This window comes from Lonchura striata, chromosome 9 (assembly GCF_046129695.1).
Source record: "Lonchura striata isolate bLonStr1 chromosome 9, bLonStr1.mat, whole genome shotgun sequence".
In the NCBI taxonomy this organism is placed as follows: Eukaryota; Metazoa; Chordata; class Aves; order Passeriformes; family Estrildidae; genus Lonchura; species Lonchura striata.
This window is the reverse complement of record NC_134611.1, coordinates 20,601,473-20,624,259: the sequence shown is the minus strand read 5'-3', so window position 1 is coordinate 20,624,259 and position 22,787 is coordinate 20,601,473. Positions and strand designations below refer to the sequence as shown.

At 38.9% G+C, this 22,787-nt stretch overlaps 1 protein-coding gene across 8 annotated transcripts in view; it reads left to right on the top strand.

Annotated features, from left to right (window-relative positions):
- Positions 1–15,448, top strand: part of EVI5 (ecotropic viral integration site 5) — a 72,728-nt gene extending 57,280 nt beyond the window's left edge. For 6 of the 8 annotated variants that reach the window (XM_021526204.3, XM_021526183.3, XM_021526192.2 and 3 more), the window contains one exon: positions 14,170–15,448. In XM_021526204.3, the coding sequence (XP_021381879.2) occupies positions 14,170–14,475 (306 nt within the window). In that variant the 3' untranslated portion in view covers positions 14,476–15,448. Of the gene's footprint in view, positions 1–9,738 lie in introns of all 8 variants that reach the window. The other 2 variants (XM_077785446.1, XM_077785447.1) reach the window with 1 other exon arrangement.
- Positions 15,449–22,787: the final 7,339 nt, after the last annotated feature.

The window sequence follows — 22,787 nt, the reverse complement described above, 5'->3', positions numbered from 1 at the left end:
ACTTGTAGTAAATTCAAGTTGTGTTCCTGTTATTGAATAAAACTGCACATACTGGAAATGGGTAGTATGGCACCCAAAACTGATTTGATGAGCCACATTGGTATTAAATGTACAAGGTAATTAAATAGAAAAAAATCCTTTTTTTATTACCTTTTAAATACTGTAAAATAACAATAAATGGCATTACTGGATTTCTGGCTTGTTCCATCAAGCTGCCTGCCTGATTCCTTTTATACCTAAGGAAAGGATTTCTATAGCATGGTAAACTGAGTTGAATATTAACTACTCAGAGTAAGTCTTAAACATGTAATTGATGAACACTTCAGGAGAACAAACAGACAAAATTTGTAGCTTTGAGAACATTATAACCAGTTGTCAACTTCTGTTCTACTAGGCTCTAGACTTCTGTAAACTTCTACTTTACTGCTGAACACTGCAGTGTTAGGTTAATGGCTGGACTCTGTAGAGGCCTTTTCCAACCTTTACAATTCTGTGATTCTATGCACATTATCTTAAATCTATTTACGTGCACCTCTTTCTTTGCACTGATTTGAACAACCAAATATGGGTTAGAATATAAATATTAAGTATAGTTTGTAATGTTATGTAAAATAGCGAATTAATTCTTAAATTCCTCATTGCAACCATAACTTCACTCAGAAATCAAATACATGTAGATCAATTATTACTTACTTGCATTTTGAACTTTAGTAAACATACCTTGTTTTATACTCATTCCCTAGAAAGTTACTGACAGCTATCCTGTAATCTTTTATACAACCTATCAGTATTCAAGGAATAGCTGATACATAATGAAAGGACACTCAGACTGAAGTATTTCTAATTAGCCAGTAGCTAATCCTGTGATCAGTTGTGCATATTAAGTGCTGTACTTCCTTTCCTCCTTATTGGCTGAGTTTGTGATTTATTTGGCACAAAGTTATTAGGTGATTGTGACTTATGACTTTATTGTTGAAGGCTGAAACTATTGTGAAAACTTGAAATGTTGAGGATCATCACAAACATGATGTCATGATGTAAACTACTTTGAGAGCTTTTAATATGTACTAGCTTTAGACACTCTGCCTTTTCGGAATCTTGTGTCCAGTTGGCATTTGTTCTTTTCATTAACTGAAGTCTTTCCACCTAGCACTTTCTTTCTTCTTTCTTTTCCCTCCCATTCTTAAAGCTATCTCTGCAGCATTCTTGACTTCTAGCTTAGTGGGATTTTAACTAAATTGCTTTCTCGTCGTGCAGCCCCAACAGGCTGCAGCTTCTGTGAAGCAGCTTTTGTTACTCTTGTCAGTAAGTACAGAAGCTTGGCTGCCCTATGTTTGGCACAGGAGAAATAAGGTCTAGTGATCAATCTATTCTGTCACTTGACCTTCCAGGTCATGTGCTTTGACTGATGTAAAATAAATGGCCTGAGCACGCAGACCCTTTAAGGTTGTCCTGTGCTTAAGATACTTTCAGGCTGCACCAGGATTGCTAGTATTTCACAGAAGTTGCCTTTGATTTAGATACAGAAATGTTACGTGCAGGCAATTTCTGTGAAACATTTTTACTGTTCAAAAGAATAGATCACTAAGTAGGTAGTACTGAAGAAAAGCTGTTAAGCTATGTGGAAATGAATACATTGAAGTTTGGCCTGTTAAAAGCTTCCATTAAGTAAATTTGGAGGCTTAAGAAAAACTATGACTATCGAACAAGCTGTTATTCTTTTAAACACAAATCATACTGGAGAAACAAGGAGGTTGTTTGCAGTTTCCCATCTTTTCCTTTTAATTCAAACTCAGTGGAATTAAATTATTTATAAACTGCTGAAGTTCTGCATTTCACATACTACTTTTCTGTATGTGTAGTCACTTTATATATATTACCCAGCAGCTGCTTCTGCTTCCTGTTGGATGTTGCAAGGCTTGTATGTCTTACCTAGATTACAGGGGTGGTACAAAAGATTAGAATTGATGTGCTTACCCACAAACTACACTGGCAGACCACAAGACACCTTTGGAGACAAAAGCAAGTGGTTTCCAGTCTTTTAGACTTTGCGATTTAGGACCAAAGTACTTAAGTTTAAGTTGTTTCAGATAAAATTTTACAAAGTTTGCCCTTGTCGCACTGTTAGGTGATTTTTGTCCCTCTTGGAATCCTTTAATGTGTTTGTTTTGCTGTAAAATTTCCGGGTTTTATCTGTATGTACTATAGTATTTCAAATCTAGATTTGGTTTAACCTTACAACAGTTTTCATATTAGAAACTGAGTTCTGCCTAATGTGTTGCTTGTACAAAAGCCTCTACAGTTTGGGATTGAGGATGTGGATTGTCTGTCTGTGTTAGAGGACAGCTTTATGAAGGCAACAGCAACATACAGAACATACAGTGCTTCCTTTACTAAAGATAGTTTTTCCTTAGAAAGCGGGAGTATGGATGTTGAAGATAGCCCATTTTTCAGTTTTACTGTGACATCTGTGCATCTGCATGGACTATTCCACTCACCATGAATTTAGAGAGATGATTGCTGGAGTTTAGGAGGAATATTGTGAAAGTATCACTAATTTTTTTTCCTTTTTTTTTGGTGGATGCATCAGCTATTGACTAATGTCAGAGGGAGAATACAGTTTTCTCCTAGCTGTTTCTTTCTAATGAGATATCGTCTTGACAAATAACTAGTTGCAATATTTTAGAGAAGAAGCAAAGATGATGTGCAAATCTTATGCAGGTGTTCGATATTTGAATGAAATCCAAAATTCTGATAGTGTGACACACTGGTCCAACATTTAGAAACTGCAACTTGTCCAGGTAACGATATCTCAGTGTGGCTGATGGCAAATAACTGGAGCATTACTATTCTGCCAAAATAATTTTCAGGCATTTGGAAGACTTTATAATAGCACTCTTAAGTGAAATTCTAGAGATTAAATTCTTGCATATTGAGAGTGCAGAAAATGGGGTGTTTTTAAAGGTATTTCCCATTTCAGTATCTGAAAACTTGATGGCTCTTTGAAGAAGTAGTGAGCATTAGTTTACTACTCTTCCATTTCCACATAGGTATAGTTTATCTAGGAATGGATCTGATATTATGTCTTAAGAACCTAATGCAGTCAGTAAGATTCTGATATAGGTGTTATCTCTTGGTTTGATCGTGTTCCTGGTGAGCTAACATTTTAAAACTGGCTTAATGAAAAGAGATATAAAAGTTAGAGATTAAATACTATGCTTTTAAAAGATTTTGCTTGTGTAAATAAAATTCAAGACACTTTAAGTAATGACTTTGAGGATAAATAATGCATAAGTTGTGACCAAGAGAGTAATTGGTTATATGGCTGAATTAAGGGTACATCTTGCAAGTTGCAGTAGCTTTCTAGGCTTTCACTGCTGAAACTAAAATGGAGATGGGAAAGTGAACTTGTAGCCCATCAGTGTGAAGGATTAAAAAAAAAAAAATCACCTATATGGACCACACTATTAATACCTAAATAAAATTCAATGCACTATAGTACACAGAAGGAAATATTAAACCACATCAACAGTTCCTTTAGTCTTAAATACCATAAATTTATATGGTAGGTGAACTGTGTTTTAAAGTTGTCAAATTATTTCCTCCTTGTATTTTTTGTTAGCTAATAATCTTAAATCAGTTAGTGGTTCTGAGCCCCAGCACAGATTGATCCAGGTTGTCCCCTGAAAAGATGAGGGAATGTTTTTACAAGCAGCTAAATTATGATTTCTGCATTGGCCATAGATGAGAACAAAATTATGATTCTGCTTGTGGCCTATTGGAGTAGCACAAGATGGGCTGGCCACTTGTAGCATATTTCCTGGCTCCTATCTCTCATAATAATTGCATCTGGGCTTGATGATAGAATACCAATGGGAAGCAATATTCCTTTAATCTGTTAGCTTTATTATTAGGCTTCCATTGTGTCAAATTCAATGTTTACCAAATCACATGTTTTCTTATCTGATGCACCACTAGACTACATTCAGAAGCAGAGCAAATAAATTGGAGTAACATAGCTTTGCATAATGAAGATGAGGAGTAACTGGGGGAAGTGAATTCTAGTTCAAGTTCTACCTACCAGAAATTTTTTCAAGTTCTCTGAGGACAGACTTAGACAGCGTTGGGTAGCAATAGATCAGATCATATGCACAAATGAGCATGAGATCTTATTTATCACCATTTAAGTACCTGAGGAACAGAAATAGGTAGCATTTCTTTTATCAGAACTAAAGCAAAACCAGTAAGGCCCAAAAGGTCTCATGCTCTTTCTGTAATATTTGCAATTAGATGTAATGTTCTTTTACACAGTCTCTTGCCAAGTTATTTTCTGTCCCCACCCCCGTTCCCCCCCCCAACTTCTTCATGAAAAAGTGTATTATTCCTTTTTCATGTAGTACAAGCACAACTACATTTGTCTTTTGGAAACTTGTTTTACTTGCTCACTTTGATAAAACCAGCTAGATTTGTGGAATTAATTCCAGTCAATTTTTACTTTAGTCCATTGTTTTCCCTTCATAGTTCTCAGTAATGTTGGTTGAAAGTCCTGTATTAACTCTTGTAAAGCACTTGTTTCTCAATACAGACTAGAGTCACATTAACACTTTTTAATAGTTTTTTTTTACTAGACAAATGCTTTCAAAATATGTGACTCTTTATAAATGTTTTCTTACTTGATAAGAAATGTTGTCCCTGAAAGGAAATATGTTAGCCCTCAGATTTACAAAGTAAGCATTTCAGCTTGTGGTGGAAGTTTATAGCACAATAAATCATGTGCTTTTCTTTTACCATATCTTGCAAGAACAGTTGGACAAGAGATGATCAGATTTTTCCCTCCCCACAAATAAAGCTCTTGCAAGGACAGCTAAAAAATGTAGTTGCTTTACTAGTATGTGTCAAAGTTACAGAACCTCTGTGCTGGCAGAGTCTGATTTAAGTGGTTGTGGTCAGTCTGAGGAACCTGTGATGTGATAAGATAGCGTTTGTGAGGTCATGTGGTTTGCAAACACCCAATCTAATGTAGCAGCTTTGTCTACACAGGATAGTTAAATATATACTCTATACTGTAGAAAAGTGAATTGCTTTATTTCTTTAACTCAGCTTGTCCTTAAAAGAGTTTGAGATGTTATACTAGCTTGATAATACCCAGATTATTACTGAATGACTGAATTGATTGGGAGATTTAATTATCCAGTAGCTTTCTCCAATTTAAATGCCCTTAATAAAGCTACTACCTTTAGAAACTATCTCACTAAATAAGTAATTGACGTGCAGATGGAATACACAATGGAATCCCTGTATTTTTTGTGACCATCATTTTTTAAATTCAATTAACTTTGTGTGGTCACAGTGTAATTAACACAGACATGTTACACTTGCCCTAAATGACAGTATTGATTCCATAATGATGGTACTTCATTCCATGAATTGTCATCTTTGTGTCAGATAAAGCTGATTCCTCTCCCTTCCCCTGGTAACACAGTCAACAAAATATTTTCCATCCCTCGTGAGGGTGAAGAAAACCTCTAAATGTGATCAATATAACCAGGACAGTGGTGTAGTCTGTCCTTAAATGGAACAGGTATGACTTTGTTTACTTGGATGAGGGGAATGGTTTTTGGTATGAATCTTAACTGTTTCAGTGCCACTACTGACAGATTCAATTCAGTGCCAAAATAAATGAAGATTGGTGATTGCTGATTTTATCAACATTTTCCTGACTGCATCCTACACATCACAGCTCCAGATCTGTCTTGCTGAGCAATGGAATAGTTCTTGATTGCAGCATTAGAGATAAATATAGCTAGCTACAATTAGTTATACTAATTGTACTAGTGTCCTAATAGTGTACTAATAGTGTCCTTTAAATTTTGTATGGATTGCCAAAGCAAGTAAACTGATGAGAGATAAAGTTATTGCTTTATAATGGCATTATAATTGTTGAAGCTGTGTGACCTGTCTTTTACTGATTAGAACTATGTTAGGGTCTGTCATGTTTTTCTGCCTATAAATTAAATTTTGGGGGATTGAAAAACAGAGGAATTGAGGTTCTGCTGGTTTATCTGAGTGGTTGTTCCTTGCAAAAATTGTGTATTAGCACCCATAATACCCATGTATTAGGTGCCAGCTATGGGAGAAAACAAGCTCAGGAGAAGATTGCTATATGTTAGTTTGTTATAGGTCTCTGTAAGCTTATCTGAATATAAGTGGGGCAAACAGTGGAAATGTGTGTGGAAACACCTCCTAAAATTCTTTTATCAAGTTGAGTGGCAACCAGGACAGAGGAAAGTAGTTTCTGCAATCAAGAGCAGAAGTGTTACTTAGTCCACTTAAAAATGCTGAGTTTAAGTCCTGCTTTTAAATGACAGAGTAAAAGTGTGAAATTCTCATTTCCTGTAACTGTTGCCTGTAATGGGTGCATTTTCAGTCTCTATCAGCCAGTACATTCTAGTTAATACTTGAGGTTTCAGTGACATTTGTATTTATAGATACATACGGTAGGGAGAAGGAGTATTGAGATTTAGGTGTTTTCTTGACTGTAGTAATTGCAGTACATTAAATGTGATTGTACTGCTATTTTAAAATATTTTTGTTGCTGTGTCCTCACTCCAAACAAACACTTCCATTACAGCTTCTTGTAGAAAGAGTTTCTGGGAACTTTCTATAAATAACTAGCTAGTAGGTAGAAGGAAAATTCCTAGGCCTGTCATCCTGGAACTCCCTTTGGAATTACACACAGTCTCACTACAACAAACCTGTCAGCTTTTATAAAAATTCCCTCAAGAAATAAAACCTGACACAGTTACTAAATACTGACTTATTTTCAAAATAGCATTTAAGTTGGGTATTTCTCAGCACTATTGTTATTTCAATTGTATGTTTGATACCTAACTTCAAAGTTAAACTTGATTAGACTGCACTAGATCAAAACCAGATACTTAACCATATAGTACAGTGATCAAAAAGTCATGACCTCCCATTGATCGCTTTATTGGTTTCCTGTTCTGATTCACTGGAAACCTTCTGGTCTGAACACTTGTTGCTGGTTTTAATCTTTGTCACGTTTACAATGCAGCAGACTTGTCTATGGTAAAACTGATATACAACATACATTTAATTTAACATCATATTTCATTTTAGCTCGAGTATTCTCAAAACTATAATGTTGAAAAAACACACTTTTTATAAAAAATTGAGTCAATAAATGTAAGAGTACATTCAGAGCAGTATGAAATAAACATGTGGACAACTGGAGATGAGCTCCAGTATATTTTATTCCATAGATTCGATTTAAGCTTCCTGACAGTTATAGGGATTATGTATTACTCTTAGACTGAATATGATTTACAGAAGCTGGCAGTTTAAAACAGAAGCCAAATATTTAAATGGTGTTAAAAAAAAAAAAAAAACCCAAAGCCTGAAATTACTCAGTCTTGGAAATTCTCTGTTGCTCTTTTGCTTTTCACTTACAATATGCTGGAGGGGTTTTATCTCTTTTTAGTGGTATGGTCAGCAAAGTTCATTTGAGATAAATATTTCAGGTTGTACAGCAATATCTTGGTCATCCTTTTAAAAGTAGGAGTTTCAGAAACAAAGGTAATAGTTTCCTTAAACAGGAGACTTCAGTAATTAATCACATGCACAATCTTGGTTTCTAAGGAGCTAATGATGACTGGGGCAGATTCAATTAATGCTGTAGTACCTCATTACTGTTGCTTTTAAGCCTTCTATAGATGGAAAAAAAAAAAGTCAATCCAGAGACTCTGGGTTTTTCAACTTTTAAGAATAGCAGCCATACTGGCACAGCCAGAAAAAGGAGCCTAGGTCTGTTCAGGTATTTAATATTGTCATTCACCACTGTTCTGGCTTGGGCCGCAGTAGAATTATCCAGCCTGGAGTTTACTGCTTGCTTTGATTTCCGATGAGGTACTCTTGCCAGTTTCAAGGTTTTTTTGCTGCAATTCCTTGAGGAAGTGAGAAGTGGATAAATGATAATGCAGCTATATTAGATTGAATCAATTTATAAACTCCAGAATCACAGAATTAACTAGGTTGAAAAAGACCTTTGAGATTATTGAGTCTGACCTATGACCCAACACCACCTTATCAACTAGACCATGGTAATAACTGCCCCATCCACCTCCAGGGATAGTGACTCTACCACTTCCCTGGGCAGCCCATTCCAATATCCATCCACTCTTTCTGAGTGAAGAATTTTTTCCTAATGTCCAGCCTAAACTTCCCCTAGCACAGCTTAAGACTTTGTCCTCTTGTCCTGTTGCTGATTGCCTGGGAGAAGACTCCCTATCTTGCTATAACCTCCTTTCAGGGAGTTGTAGAGAGTGATAAGGTCTCCCCTGAGCCCCCTCCTGTCCAGGCTGAACAACCCCAGTGCCCCATAGCTGGTCCCTATAGGGCTCGTGTTCTAGAACTTCCACCAGGCTTGTTGCCCTTCTCTGGATGTGTCTGAACATCTCAACATCCCTCCTAAATTGAGGGGTCCAGGTCTGAAAAGAGCACTTGAAGTACAGCCTAACCAGTGCTGAGTACAGAGGAAGAATGGCTTCTGCATTGTAATACCCACTGGATGTAATATTTGTCTGGACTGATATTTGTGTCCTTAAGGGCAATGTATTTCCCACTACTTCATTGGAGGAGCTCCAGTTACTTGATTTGCTGTGACAAGCATTTTTCCAAAAGAAGTTAGTGGGAGTGTTTTTAAAGAAGTGATAGTGTACTACTGTATGCTTTAAACTGGAGTCATCTTGTTACAATGTGAGAGTCATCACTCAGTACCAGTCAGCTGTTAAGTAGGGGAAGGGATCCCATTAGGTGCTGTGGACAGTCTCAGGAATTTTTAAGAATTCCAATTAATTTGCTTTTATTCATGTTAAATGTGATTATAATTGAATAGATAATAACTGATTTTTTTATTGGCTTGTTATTTTCTAAATCTGTTTTCATGGTGCCAAGTTGACAATGTTTTTCAGAATTATAGGAAGGGTATTTGAAAATCCTTATGACTTGCTTCTTCAACTAAATGTGGTTAGGTCATATTTTCAGCAACATTCTAGTTTTCTTTTGAATCATGTTTGGGTTTTAAGTAGGAAATCTTATAGAGTTTCAACTGTTACTAAGGTTAGAACAAATAAAGAGGGAACTCTGATTTTAGATTCTTCTTCTTATAAGTAAAAGCTCTGAGAATTTAGGATCTTTATTCTTTAAATAAACATTTAAATTGACATACTGCCTTCTGCCAAAACCAATTTTATTCACCCAAGGCAATGGTCATATTTCAATCTCACTTGTGTACTTCTTGGTTATTGTACTGTGACTAAATTTAATATTTATTGGCAAGCTTTGTTAAAACCTATCTTTACTACTTTGGAATTGAGTAAATTTCAAGAATTAATTACTGATTGAAGCTTTTAAAGGGAGCAGATAGTAGCATTTCAGTTCCACTTTTCACCACTGAACTCTAGCTTAAAACCTCACAGGTTGCAACATAAAAATGTCTCCCAGAGTTAAGTTGAACTCTTTCACAAAGTGCTTCTTGAAAGTTTAACCTATGTTCCCTACTCAGAAAAACCAAAGGGACTTAGAAATATAACTTGCTTGCAACTGACTATTACCCTTCAATCCTGATTCTATGATTTAATATGGAACACCTTTTGAACTGTTTAAAACTTCTAAATGTCTCTTTACTATTTCTCCTTCATGCCTGGCTTGATGAGACAGTCAGCATCAGGTAAGAAAGTTTATTTTAAGGTACAAGGATCTGATTGTTAACCTTTTTTCATCTCTTCTGTATTTGTGGAAGTACACTGTTACCTGTTAAGAGAATGTACAGTAGAATATTTTCATATGTTGACCAGCAGACATACAGTTTGTCTTTAAACTGCTGAATTCTTCAGACACAAAAAGGTATATAAATGTGCATGTTATTAAGATTTTGTTCTTGATTCAGCTGGCTTTTGAAGGGAAAATTATTATATATATTTTGTTCATATAATGTTATTAACTCTTTGAAATGTCCTAAAGAGCATGTGAATGTGTTGTATGTAGTGAAAACTGGGTTGAAGCTGCAGTCATCTAGACAATATGACTTGGATTTGAGAATTAAAAGCAATGGGGTTTACCAGACCTGTTTTATTGGTTGGTTTTGTTTGGTTTGTTGTTTTGGTTTTTTTTTAGAGAGATTAGATTTGAGATTCTTGCAAACTGAAGCATAAAAAGTAAACACAGGTTCCTTTAAATGTTACTTGTTGGAGTGACAGAGATCTAGTTCCCTTCACAAGAAGGAAGGCTGGACCCAAAACTGAAAGCCTTTAACCAATATCGACTGTATAAAAAGGAAGAGAAACTAAGAGACCCTGGGGTTCAAGTCCACAGTTTGCTGAACATGGCTGTAGTTCTTTCAGGGATAAGTATAGTGTAGAACTAGGGTATGGGGGGAGTGTTTGGCTTGGGTCCACACATCCTTCATCCCAAACCCTTTGTTGGGTTTGCCATTGTCTCTATATGCTTGGCTAGATGAGTGGCAAGATCTTGGCCTAATGCTTTAGTTCCTACCTTAAGCATTTTTCCCGTGTTCAAATAGAACACTGACAAGAATCTCATGTCTGTCTTAAAAAGCTGACAGATTAGTTTCACTGTGAATAAGGTGGTTGTTCATCTATTGTAAAATCTAAGCCATACCTACACAACAGCAAACATAGAATTGGTAGTTACAAATCAGAAAAGATGTTTTCAGTTGGTATTGAGTCCCCTGACACTGGCTTAGCATGCAGCACCAGCCAAATCAGACAAGGCAACACTGGGAATTAATAGGAAGTGTATTAAAAACCAAATAAAGGGAGTTGTATTGCCACTTGGTATCTAGATGGATGTACAAAAGTTTAAAGAAGGTCTGTAGGAAAGTTAAAGGGAACTGAGTGATGGTTGTCTTAACGCCTGTTTATGAGAGGCTAAAATGGACTGGAAGTAATCTGTTCTAGAGAGAAAACTGAAGAAGGTAGTATGATGTAAGTTTCAGAATAGGGACCACAGAACTGCTTTTCACCACTTGATCCTGCATTAGGATCCAGGGGCAGTTACTAAAACAAAAAGATTAGTTTAAAACAAATAAAGGAATTTCTGGGATTTACTGCCACGGGAAGATGTGGAAGTAGACAGCAAATGATAGGATGGACAGCTGATCTATAAATGTATGCCGAAGCAGCTAGAGAAAGATTTCACTCATATTTGCTACAACAGCTTCTGGCCTGTGAAGAGAACGGAGGCTTGATAATATGAACATCCTGTTGTCACTGTTGGAGATGCCATATTAGGCTGATGGACCATTGCCCTGAGCCAATAGGACTACAGTAATGTTCCTCCCTTGAAAAAAGACACTGCTTTTCTTTTAGAAGTGTAGAGTCTCACTTGCTAGACTGTATATGACAGTGCAAAACTTAATTTTAGGAAACCTCAATTTTAGAGCTTTACACTGGCCTTAGCCACTGGTATTTAATTGCATTGGAGTGCAGGCTGTCTGCAAGTTGTTACAAATACTTTAAGAAGCCATACAAAGCTTTCTTTTTGCAATAAAAATTCCAAATAATCAAGCTCCTTCAGAAGTGCTTCTGAACAAATATTAGGTTGAAGGGCCACTGAACAATCTTTAACTATGAAAGCACACTTGGCGTTGTCAGTGCAGCCTAGTATGGTGTTAGCCTTCCACACTGCCCAAGGACGGTGTGGATTCGAGTTAGCATCCCTTTCTCAGGGCCCCATTGTCCTCTTGAGCAGTGCTGCTCTCCAGCCTGTTGATTCTCATAATACAAACAAGGTCTATGCCACAGTATTCCGGCTGAGGTGGCCATTTCTGAAGCAGACAAATTCTGGAGCTCTATGACCATTGATAGACAGGTAGTGTGTATTCTCTGCAGTATGTTGTGTTTCTTCACAGCAGAATGTTTATCCTTGCATGTGAGGAGTGCTTAGAAAAAAAGGCAGGCAAGTGTAAAGCTGCAGATCAAAAGTGTTTCTGGAAAGTCAGAGATTTGTTATTCTAATGAAAGGATGCACAAAGATAACACAGTGTTTTCTGAGACTCCCTTTAGGAATTGGCAAAGGCGGTGTCTATTCATGATTATCTTCACCAACAGCATTTTCCAGACTCCCATTTGGAACACCTGTTGCCTAAAACTGTGAAACCATGATTTTGTCATGTTACCTAAATAACTTCATCTAAAGGTATCATGTTTAATTCTTCAGGAAAACAGTTGAGGTCATTGGCTTGGCTTTCTGAGTGTTCAAAACAACTAACATTGAGTATCAGCATTATAATTTCAGGTGAACCAATGGCTTAACTGTACAGACCTAAAAGCATATAATTTCTTACTCTAATATGAAGTTTGTAGTCACTTGTACAGCAGTTCTTTTTTTTCCTGTGGTAAGGGTGGAGAGAAATTGTTGGCTTTCTGTGTTTTATTTTCTTAGTGACTAAAACTGATAGCTGTTTTGGAAAATTCATGTGGAAGCTAATCTGATCATATTGCAGGATATTTTCAGGAATAATATTTCTAAATAACACAAGAATGTCTGTACCAGTCCTTCTGCATCTAGGTATATAAGCTAGTTAAATTTATCTATTCCAGATATATTTATATTTGATATAAGCTGTTTTTGCTTGCATCATGAGTTATGCTATACAAGTGTGGAGTTCTGTTTTTCTTGTCTTTATACAAAGTCCTCATGAAACAACAGCAGCCTATATGTATGTGAAAAAAATGCCAAAAACTAATGTTAGTATGCATAATAACCACAAAGGTTTAGCTCTACATCATATACCCATATTCCTAACAGGGATTTTTTGCTATAACATCAAAAGTTGGAGTTTTTACATGCTAACATGCAATTTAATGGCTTCTAGCATGATTATGACTTTTGTGATCTTTTTTCAACTCCTTTTTTATTTTCATCTTCTGCCTAAGCCCATGGTAAGTACAGAGATGCCTTCTTCCCCACATGGACAGGTAAAAATCTCCTATTGGTGTCAGTACCGAGGACATACAAGCACTTCTTATTTATCAAAATGAATATTGCTTCAGATTTCTGAAACATCAAGCAGATTTTGGTAAAGAAACTCCTTCAGCATTTTATTCCTTCTATTCTCCAGGTCTCTTACTGTAAAAAGCTGCTTCCAAATTAGCACTAGGTACATCTTTTATGCTTTTAGAGTGACATTAGGAAGGTTCCATAATCCATTTTTAATATTTATCTGCATCCTTGGGATTTTTTATCTTAATACTCATAGACTGTCAAACTGACCCTGAGGTATTTTCTACTAAAAGCTAATTAAATTCTAGCTCAAACAAACCAAACCACCACAAAAACAACCACCTCCAGAATGTCTTCCATGAGTTGCAGTTATTTTTTATTAAATTAATAGGGGACTTGCCAAACTTCAGTGCTTTGGGTCTTAGTTTTGAGTAGTTTGAATTCATGGTTAAAATTGTGTATCACTCTGCAGCACACTGAATTACAATGTTATCTCTGCATGGTCAGATAGTAATTTTCTCTTGTTTGATATTCTCTTAAAATTGCAACTATAATCTCTTTATGCTGTACAGAGATGTTTCTCTCATACTACTTGATCTGAAATCTCACTGGATCTGAATTAGATAATTAAGACAATGTTACAATGTAGACTGAACTAAACATACTCTTGGGGATTTTTTTCTGTGACGCAATATTTACATGGGACTCTGCTCATTGAAGGGGGGGCTTTCTCAAGTAAGAAATGAAGCAATATGAGAAAGAATGGAGCTGTGAAAGTAAAATGTTAAGGCCAAAAGTGCTGTCAAAACAAATAGGCCACTCTAGAAGATAGACACTACCCTTGTGGGGATATTAAAGATGCAGTAAAAGCAGTCTCCCATTACTGATTCTAGGTACCTTGATTATTAAGCCTTAAAACTGTAATACTCGAAGTGCTCATCAAATGTGCTACTTTCAGATCTTTCATTTTACCCAGTAAGAGTTCAATGAGGCATTTCTTGAAAATGCACTTGTTTTTTTGCTTTTTTTTTTTTTTTGGTTGGTTGGTTGGTTTTTGTTGTTTGGGTTTTTTATTGTTGGACTCTTGAGCTGTGATTAACTGTCAACTTCCACTTTTTCTAACAGATCAAATGTCTAAAAGGCCAGAGAAACTTCTCAGACCAACCCACTTTTGATGGGATTCACATTGTCAACCATTTCACAGGAGATGATGAATCATTTCATTCTTCTGATGAAGATTTTATAACTAACTCCATACAGGAGAGTGGGGTGAACTTTCATCTTCCCAAGAGGACTGGTCAGATGTCTTTGGATCACACACTTGTAGACAGCAGTGACAGTGATACTGAGGAAAGTGCCCTTCAGACTGGGAATTCTGACAAGATGGTTTCTAAGCAGAGAAGAATGGAATCTTACTCTACTACTGTGTGATTATCACTGTGACTAGCACTGAAGGACTTCCATATTTCTTTAAGGCTGAAATTTTGAGGGAACTGAAACCATCCAGCAGTTGGTTTAGGTAACTATTGGATTTGGTCTGGCCTGTGATAAATATATATACATGTACTGTCTATCTGCCTTCTCTCTTTGCCAAATCTTGCTAATGACATACCATTGCCATAAAACAGGCCGGGAAGAAGTTGATGGATGACAGTTTTGACAGTATTACTGAATGTTCTTTGGTTTAGAAACTGCAAATATATTATTTCTTTAATGTGTAAGAAGCAGTTTTGCTGTTCACAAACACAGGAATTATTTTCCTCAAAAGAAATTGCTTTTGTGCAATATTTTATGCTCTGAACAAATGTGTATGTTTTACATTGTTATCCTTTTGTGATCAAGATGGACCCTAGTGAACCATCTGATCATGACACACATATATATATAATTATCTTATGCTTCTCAATTAGTTTTGTTTTTTTACTGAAGTTATTGGATGCCCACAGAAGGCTTGAAAGGCAAGCCTTTATCTGTACTACTTCATATAAGCAAGTAATGGTCACTAATGTCATAAAGGTGTTTTTCACTACTTTCACTTAAGTATATGTGCATCTGCTTTTGATGTTGCTAAATAATAAATGGTCTGAATATGTTAATTACAATAATGTTTATTTGTACATATTTATGTATCTACACCAAGCTGAAACTGTACATTACTCCATTTTATATGAGGAATGTAAATGTTGCGATATTACTGTCTCTGGTATTCTAACAGGAAAATGAATTCTGTATATACACACTAAAAGTGAATTACTAAATAAAGGCAAAACACTAACTTTGCATTAAGTTTCAGCCTAGCTACACTAACAGGCTCATGTCAGAAATGCTTGTTCAAAACACTATTGACTGAAATCTTTTACCTTCATGTATATGTAATGAAAATAAATTTTTCATGATTTAACAAGGTTGCAGCATTTACTGTTTAGTCCCTTCCAAGCTATAGTCCTTGGTTACCACATAGTTACTTGTGGGCTCTAGCTAGGTTCAAATAAGGTGAAAAATTATTCATGTCTGAGTTTTAATAAAGACATGGTCATTGCAGTGAAAATATGTACATTCAGTCCTCTTACACTTTATATTACAGAGCTATCTAAGAAATAAGCTATTGCTGCCATCACCAAATAGCTTCAATTGAGCAAAGCAGTAAGAGCTGAGCAATCTGCTTCCAGTCTCCTGAAAACTGAGATCCAGTCAAACAGCCTTAGCTTCTTGAACAGAACAAGATCTTCTTCATGTGAACATTTACATGCACTTGCAGACACATTCAAGAGTCAAGAATATTCTGTTATTGCCATCTTATGTAATTAGGCAATCCTTAATACTTCTTTTAGCAATGTTTGCAACTGTTCTATTAAATGAAAAGTAGTGATGCAGAAGTCTGGTACTGATGGGCAGTGTGTATGTTAACTGGCTTGCTACCCACAAGAAGCAGTGTAGTTTGTTTAAAATTGCAAAAAGTGTGGAAGCATTCTGCTGAATGCATCTGCTAGTCCCATTAGGCATTTCCTTTCCCTTTATTTCAAATGCATTTTCAGAAAGAAACAGCATGACTAGGAGATTACAAACATTCAAAGAATGATAGAGAAGACTGTATGGAATAGTCTTCTCTACACATTATGGGCATCTCAACAATATTATCTGCCCAGGTGCAATATAATTTAAATCTTCAAGCATGTAGGTGACAAATTCCAAATTACTGATTTCTGCAGCTCCTAATTTGTTTCAGTATTTCTGCCAAATTTCCCCACATCTGACCAGTGAATATGTAGCCCCAAGTACAGCCTGTGGAAATTGCCACTTCTGGCTTGGATTAGCTGAGTGATTCTTATTCCTGTTGAAAATGTCACATATACAAAACCAAATCAGGAGCACTTTTGTTCACAAATGAGTAACAGTTGTCTTCTTTCCTTCCAATGAGCATCTGCTAACTTATATTTGCACCTGGATCATTGTTGCCCAAGAGGATAGGTGACAAATGTCTTGTTGCCTGTCATCAATACCAGCTGCAGGCCTCTCTTAAAGGTAATGTTCTGTAATAAGTGGCAGGCGTAAAATTCAGTTGGAGGGCCATAAAAACGGTGTCTGTTTGAATAGTGAAATGTTATGATTTTGCAATAACTGCCTTACGGTTCAAGTGATAGCAAATGAGATTAGATGGCAAGGGTTATTTCCTGAACTTTTGTGGTTTTAAAGTATACAAATAGAATAAATACTAAATAACAGCATAAATAAAAATATGCATTAGTCCTTAACCAACTGACTACATCTCTTCTAGTGATAAAAGTGAATCACTGAACATATTGCAGTTTCAGACTTGGTTATACACTGACTATCCTAGAAAGACAGCTTAGGATAGGTTCTTCAGAATCATTCTGCTTTTTTTCCAAGCCTTCTGGCAAATAAATGACACTAATATTTTTGCCTATGTATATTATAATTTGAATATACATCAGAATAATGACAAATCATTAACATAATAGACAATATATAAAATAATGTCAATAAATAAAACATGTTAATTATGCTACACATCATGACCTTTCTTTAATGACCTTCTAACAAATATTGCTATTTGCTTAGATTTGCTCTTGCACGTAGGCTGGAAAAGCTCAACATGAATACTAAACACATAAGGTAAAAAAACATGGAAATATGGAAATTCAGATTCCTGAATATGCAAGTTCTGCAGCTGAGAAGACAGGTGGAACAGGGAAGGGGAATGCCCTTCTAAATGTGGAGTTTTTGTGAAAATTACATTTAATGTTTGGTAGTGAAGATGGTTTGGATTTCCCCGGTCTGATAATCAAGTGTCTTTACTAATCAGTGAATCCTCTACATTTCTTATTTCTCCATGCTAGAGGAGTGAATATTTTAGGTACTAATAACATTTATTGTAATACCTATTATAAATCATTTCACTTCATGTGTTAGAAGTTTGTAACATTTATGAAAAATTTGTAATGTGACTAGTTGGGAGAAAGTACATCTGTGGAGTTAAGAAACGTGTATTGCATTCAGAGCTCAACAACTATTTATTCACTTTGGTCAGGTTTTTTTGTTGTTTCTCAACAAAAAGCAGGCATCATCTATATACACATCCACAAAGCACTATTTTCCATTAAATTCAATTTTCAACTGTATATGCAATTTCTATATTAACTAAAATACATTGCTACAAAAAGGATTAAAAGAAGCATTCACATTGGAGTTTGCATAAATTTATTAAAACTGCTTTGTACATACTGCTATTGAACTTGATCAGTACTGAACCCTTTTGTGGAACTGCAACACAGAAGGACCTGCATGTTTTTCTGAGGTATTAATGTGATCACTGATATCAGAGACAGTGCTAGTGACTTAGTGAAACTTGATGCTTAAACACTTAAGCTAGAATGACTTAAAGATATGTCAGCATAAAAATATCCACATTTTATACATGATATGCTGCTAATTCCCCAACCTGTACAGGCTCCAAATAACAATTCACTTGGAGGAAAGGTACAGATTCCCTAGGAAAGCCATTGTGGTAGTCCTGGAGACTAAAATTTTAAAAATCAACCTAAAAGGTAGAAGTTAGTGCAATCCATATGGAAACTACAGTGTTATGTTCAATCATGCACAGCAGCTACTAACTCTGTGTATTATGAGGGAAGATGAAAGTTATGAATAACTATTAGATTTCTAGATTCAATTAAGTACATTTTTGTTCTCTGTAATGCTCTTATCAGTATATATTCTGTAATTGTCTGAGAATTTTACCTGCTGATGGAGTTTTTTGATGGGTTTTGTTTTGGTTGTTTTTTTTTTTTGTTTTTTTTTTGGGGGCGGGGTGGGTGAATTGGTTGGTTGGTATTGGTTTGGGGGTTTTTTTGTTTACAAACTAGTCCAAGACATAAGAAAAATAAGCAAAATGCATTTACACAGTAGGCAACAGAAATTCTGAATGATGGAAAGTACACAATAAATTGACTTTCAATATAACCTCTATATAGCATGACATTTCAGCTTCAGAGTAAACATACTAATGTATGCATACCTACTCATGCCTGGACACTAAGACACAGCTGCTAGATTCAAGATACAACAGCTTAATGCTCTCCTTTTCCAGGAACTAATGTTTACCTTATTTCACAATTATGAAAAACAAAAGCAATGTGGCATACTCTCTGAATTGCATAGTACTGTGCAAGTGACTGAAATTTCTGGAGCCCCACTATAAAAACTAGAATTCTTATGAGAACATTTTGCATAGTCCATGTTCTGTAGCTACTGATTCAACTGTTTTCTGTTCATAATGGAGGTACATTCTGGGTCCATTCCTTCCCAGAGCTAAAATCCCTCTTTTCATCCCAGCCTTCAACACCACAGTCTACCATCACTTTCTCTCTCCAGTTCGTGCTTACAGTGATAATTTTCTAATCTGCTCTGGGAGCAGCAGAAGTTTCTTTGGTTTCCCCAGCAATAAAAAAAAAAAAATGCAATCAAAATCATTGATTTAATTCTGACATTTTTACAGCATGGGTTTATGTCACAAGGAGGACCACAGAGAACGCAGTGACAAGATGCTGAGAGAAAAAAATAAACAATAAGCAACATGTTAAAAGTATATTTTTAAAAGTTTTACAAAGGTAAAGACACACTTCCCAACAGAATGCACAGTGCTACAAGTTCTAGCAGCTTTTCATAGTGGAACTGTTCTGCATAACTGTAGTCCCAAGTTTTATCACTTTAAAGTGAGTAAAAATTCCCCACAGTGTCATCCTTTTTGCTGCCTCTCCCAGTTCTGACTCCCCCACACAGGAAACTGCTTCTCCTCCCCTCTCTACCAAGCGGCAATCCTGTTCTTCAAATCCTTCCTCCTGTTCTCCTGTTGCAAAGTGTCTCATCACTTCTGAATGCAAAGATCTCACCTCCAGCTTGTCACCTGTGGTGCCTTATCTGATATTGTTTTAGCTCTAAAGCTGACACCAAGCAGCTACTGTAAACCGTCCCACCCTACTTTAACAAACCCCCCCCCTTTATTTATTTCTTCCCCTCTCTTGTCACTGTGGTGTAACAATCATGTGCCATTGCATTCAAATGCATGTTACCAAGTTTTTATGTCACACACCCTTTCCAATATCACACTCCCTTCTGAGAAGCATTAGAGTAACTTCGTTAAAACCCAGCCTTACATTTCCCATGATCTACATCGCTGTGCCAGCTTTGGGCGTGGCGTATGGCTTTTCCACGCTGGACCACAGAACACTTGGCATTGTCACACAGCTCGACACTGCACACGCAAGACCATCTCAATGGTTACTGACCTGCGGCACACAGGTCGCCCCGTAAACCAAGAATAAAAGCTGAACCCCTTCACCTGTGCTCGGCGCGCTGATAGTGCAGATAGCGGCTCCTCCCGAGGTGGGAAGGTCCCTGGGACGATGGCTGCGGGACGCTGCTGAGGGCGGCCCTCAGGGCTTCCCGCGGCAGCGGCCTCGCGCCGCCGCCCGCGGGCACGTGACACAGCAGCCCGCGCGCACGAGGCGGCCCCGCGCCGGGCCCCGCTACCGCCGGCCCGGAGCGGCGTGCGAGCCCTCGGCCCCGCTACCGCGGGCTGTGAGAGCCCTCGGCCCCGCTACCGCCGGCCCGGAGCGGCGTGCGAGCCCCCGCGGCCCCGCTACCGCGGGCTGTGCGAGCCCTCGGCCCCGCTACCGCCGGCCCGGAGCGGCTGTGCGAGCCCTCGGCCCCGCTACCGCCGGCCCGGAGCGGCTGTGCGAGCCCTCGGCCCCGCTACCGCCGGCCCGGAGCGGCTGTGCGAGCGCCCTCGGCCCCGCTACCGCCGGCCCGGAGCGGCTGTGCGAGCCCCCGCGGCCCCGCTACCGCGGGCTGTGCGAGCCCCCGCGGCCCCGCTACCGCCCAGAGCGGGCTGTGCGAGCCCTCACGGTCCCCATGACTGCCAGCTCGCCCCGTCCCGGCCAAGGCTGCTGCTCGCGCACCGTCTGGTGACAGAACTAAAGACAAGACTTCGCAGGTAGCCTCGGCTCATCCTCGGCACCGCTCGGTGGGCAGCGCCCGCGTCCCGCTTCCCCCGTCCTCACCGGCGGCATGAAATAAATCGCCCGTCCAGCCGAAAACCGAGAAGGCAGAGGATATGCTTCAGCACGAACTAGTTTTGCAAAACACGAAACACAGCCAGTTTCGTACCATTTCCCCTCTAATCGTTTGAAAAAGCTGACACCCCAGGAGCCGAAGGTGCGTTCCTTCTGTCCGTGCAACAGCCACGTTCAAACGAGACATTATACGCTGGATTTAACATTTGCTTTGTTCACTCATTTAATTTTTTTATTTCTGCGGAAGGGGTTTCACCTGATTAATCAGCAGTAGGTGAGAAAGGGCCGTCCGCAGGTGGGCTGAGCACAAGGGGCTCCTCAGCAGGATGCCTCCCGCAGGACAGCCCGAGCGGAGCCACTCGGCGCCCAGCAGCCCATCCCGCTTCCTGGAAGGTTGCAAGCACCCTCCGAACGGAGATCACCACGCCTTACAGCCCACAGCAGCACCTGTACACATTTTGAATTTACATATATAAAGACGAATGTGTATTTTCTTGTTACCAGGTCACAATTATTTATGAGCGTTACTAGTAATTTAATGTGTTCTGGTGCGTTCATTACAAGTCGAAGAGATGTGTAGCAAGGTAAACGAAAGGGCATGAATTTATCATCCCATTTTAGAGGCAAACGAGAAAGACTGTTTTGCAAAAAAGTAACAGTGAGTCAATGAAGACGCATACATTAAATTACACCCAGTTGTTCTAATCTGGTTATTTCTACTGATTCCAGCATTGATTCTTGAAGCTGAAGGTGTGAATGATCTTCGGAGTAATCAACCTAAGGTCGGTCGCACCAAGGCGACCGCGGTACACAGATGCCGTAAGTAAAACTGCTGTGCCCAGCATCAGGAACTTTCCGGCAAAAATGAAGGTATCAGTCGTGTTCTTCAGCTTCCTTTTGTGTCACAGTAAAACATCACACAGTTGTTGGACAATTTTACTCGAGGTGGTGTTCACTTGCTTAGTTAGATTTTGGGAAATCAGGCTAGTCCTATGAATCGTAGGCGCTCACAAGCACCAAGTGGCTAATTTTTCTGTAAATGCTTCGGGACTGGTGGTGAAAAAAAAAGCATCTAGTCCCAGAGTCAGCATACTCCTGAGCGTGAAGGAGGCTGAAGTTTGTCTCTGTCGTTTCTGAACGGGAAATTGTGTTAAACCTCGATTCGCTCACTGCAGAGTCGAACTTTATTCGACCCTACAGACACCGAAATTAAGTTGCTGACGGCCTGAGATGTCTAAGAGCGAAGCCCAGAACCGCCTCAGAAAGATAATAAAGACCTAAGCCTGACTTCCTGGCTGCATTAGGAATCCGAGATAGACCTGGAAAACTGTGTTTTGGGGTCGTGTGTGTGCATATAGCAAGGCGAACCTTTTTATTTTTGCAGAAGGGAGCAGGCTTTCCCGTTGTGCAACTCAGGGGTGTCCACAGGCGCAGGATGCTGCCTGATGCGAATCCCGTTACCGTTCTCCTCGCCGGTGCCCCACGGATCCTCCCCGAGTCAGCACCTGAGCACCGGCACGCAGACGAGGAGGACAATCTCTCCCCACTGCCTGGCTCCGCTCCGCTTTCGCCTTAGTCTGAATCGCTGTCAAGCAACAGCAGCCGGGGGAGGGGGGGAGGACGGGACGGGACGGGGGGACGGCACCTCTCGCCTACCCCTTCCATATTTAACCATTACCTAAATCCGAAGGGAAATGAGCAAACCTCTAGGCTTGGGTCTTAAGGTATTTTCAGCGCCGTTGGGCGTATTTATCCCAGAAGAGTTTTCCACAACAAGCTATTTCTAGTCCGGGAGAGGTCTCCGTCGCCCAGGGCCCGGCCTTAGCCCCGATTACACCGCTATGCACGGCCCGATGGCGGCGGGAAGTGTGCTCCCCCCGGCCGGGCCAAGGGCAGGGGATGCGGCGCGGAGCGGGCAGGGCGAGCGCCAGCTGCCCCAGCCCCTGCCCTCTGCCCGCCCGAATCAATCTGTGTTTTGAATCTGTGACTTGTTCTCGTTGCGGAAGTCGAAGGGGATCCAAGAATAGTTCAGATAGATGTGTGTAATTTCTAGAGCAGAACCCCGAGAGAATCGAAACGCCCGATTCCAAAATGACACTTCGATGTCACTTCAACGAGCTCTGTGAGGTGGAATACGGTAAGACCTTTTCA